Source organism: Poecilia latipinna, unplaced genomic scaffold, assembly GCF_001443285.1.
Source record: "Poecilia latipinna isolate Pla-1442-1.1 unplaced genomic scaffold, P_latipinna-1.0 Scaffold255, whole genome shotgun sequence".
Taxonomy (NCBI): domain Eukaryota; kingdom Metazoa; phylum Chordata; class Actinopteri; order Cyprinodontiformes; family Poeciliidae; genus Poecilia; species Poecilia latipinna.
The window spans coordinates 511,209-513,245 of NW_015112871.1; the positions used below are offsets into that span (position 1 = coordinate 511,209).

Sequence of the window (2,037 nt, forward strand, 5' to 3'; positions counted from 1 at the left end):
TTTTTTTTTTTTTTTTTTTTTTTAAATACACTTTTTTCTTATAGAAAATGTTAATTCTGCAGCTTTATCTTAAATGTGAACTTCAGATTCAGTTTTATATCCCAGCTCTCCTCTGAACGTTTCCATCTTTTCTCCCTGACCTGTCGGAAGTTGGTTCTTCAAATCAGACAAAATTGGTGTCAAATGTTTGTGCAGCAAAATGTTTTGTTTGAAGACATTAATGAAATTTTAAAGGTCAAAACATTAACTAGACCTCCCCCCCTCAACTTTTTTGACCTTTAAACTTTCATTAATGTTTCTAAAGTCAAAAGTCAACATAAGTCGGGCTGATTAACACCAATTTTATCTGATTTGAAGAAGGTGAGGAGAGGAGCCGGTTGACCTTTCGTGACCTCTGGAAACATTTCTTAATATCTTTAAAATTATAGTGGCACAAAGGGACATTTTCGCTGCACAAACGTAGCAGAAGATTGGGACGATGTTCATTAATTAACGAACCTTTAAGGCCTCCACATCACAACTGCACTGGATTGTATTTATGTAGCAGATTAAAGAGAACTGAATACAAATGCTTCTCTCTTCTGGTTCGCTTGCAAAAGTTTAAATGCACATTATTTTATTACGTTCTGTGTTTTAAACTTGCTCGCTTCTCTCCGCTCTCAGGTTCAATACGTATCGGATTTCTTCAAGCAGCGGACGCCGCCGCTCTGCACGCAGGCGGACGAACAGGCGGAGGAACAACTGGAGTGCAAGCCGAACCCGCAGCCTTTGGACTCGCAGCACGGAAACCACTACAGCCACCCCGGACTGGCGTGAGCCGCAGACGAGCGCCGACAGCAGCAGCCGCTCCGTTATCCACAGAACTGTTTTTCTAAAAGCCACAAATAACCCACACAGAAAACTTTGCCGCAGCTGTTTTATAACTATGACAAATATGATTCCCCCCCCAAAAACCTGTTAGAACAGAAACTTTATGACCGGGTGTTTTTTTGTGGGTGTATGTGTTCGCTGCAGAAAGATGTGCCCGATTGACTTGTGTGTGCGCGTGTGTGTGTGTGGGGGGGGGGAAGAGATTTGTGCACCAGTGTAGAATAATTATATTTTATATCGTCTCTTAATCGCTCAGCTTTTCAAATTGTGCCAAATTAAAAGTGACAGTTTTAAACAAATGGCAAGAGAACGTTCCTCTTCTTCGGTGGAGGAACAAACCGTCGCCGCGTTGTCGCAGTCCGGATCGGTTTTATATTCGCTGCAGCTGAATGTATCTGCACATTCCTGACGTTTTAATTTTCCTATGCATGTGTTTTTATCCTACTCAAAGGCAGATGCATGTTTTCAGCCATGTTCTCCTCTTTATAGCTACTGTATGCGATGAATAGATAATTTCAAGATTAACATGTTTTCTATGTTACAGTGGCAGTTCCTGCTTTAATGGCAGGTTGACTAATAGAGGGTTAAGTTTTATATATTTTAAAGAATCTGTCGACAGAATAACTATCCCCAGGTTTGACTAGTGTATTTAATGTTTTGATTCTTGTCTCATGCTAAATGGTTCTAAAGCCAAAAGGCAAGGAAAACAAATGGAATAAAGATTTTATACATATCGGGTATTTTTTAAATATTTTTTTTTTCTTTTTTTTACAGAAATACTTTTAAACTTTTAAAGTTGGGCCAGTTTTTAAATGGCTTAAAATTTAAACCACAGATTACAAACTAGAGTTAAGTCCAACTTGAATCAGTAGCTGGCTAAAATACAACTGGAAAAAATTAGAGACCACTTATCAGTTTTTATTCTTCATAGGTTTATGTTTGAGAACATTGTTTTATCCTATGAACTACTAACATGTCTCTGAGATTACAAGCAAAAATTAAGCATGTATTTGCACAAAATGAGAAATGGTAAAAATAATAAAGATGAAGTGCTTTCAGACCTCAAATAATGCAAAGAAAACAATAATACTAATGTTTTAACCCAGGAAGACTTTAGAAATCAATATTTGGAGGAATAACCAGGAGGTTTTCAATCGGGTTCAGTGC

General features: G+C 37.8%; 1 protein-coding gene across 1 annotated transcript in view; it reads left to right on the forward strand.

Moving 5' to 3' along the window:
* The window catches only part of plpp2a (phospholipid phosphatase 2a), a 25,325-nt gene extending 23,720 nt beyond the window's left edge, over positions 1 to 1,605 (forward strand). The window contains exon 6 of the mRNA XM_015033025.1: positions 664 to 1,605. Within this exon, the coding sequence (XP_014888511.1) occupies positions 664 to 816 (153 nt within the window). The 3' untranslated portion in view covers positions 817 to 1,605. The remainder of the gene's footprint in view (positions 1 to 663) is intronic.
* The last annotated feature ends 432 nt before the right edge of the window (positions 1,606 to 2,037 follow it).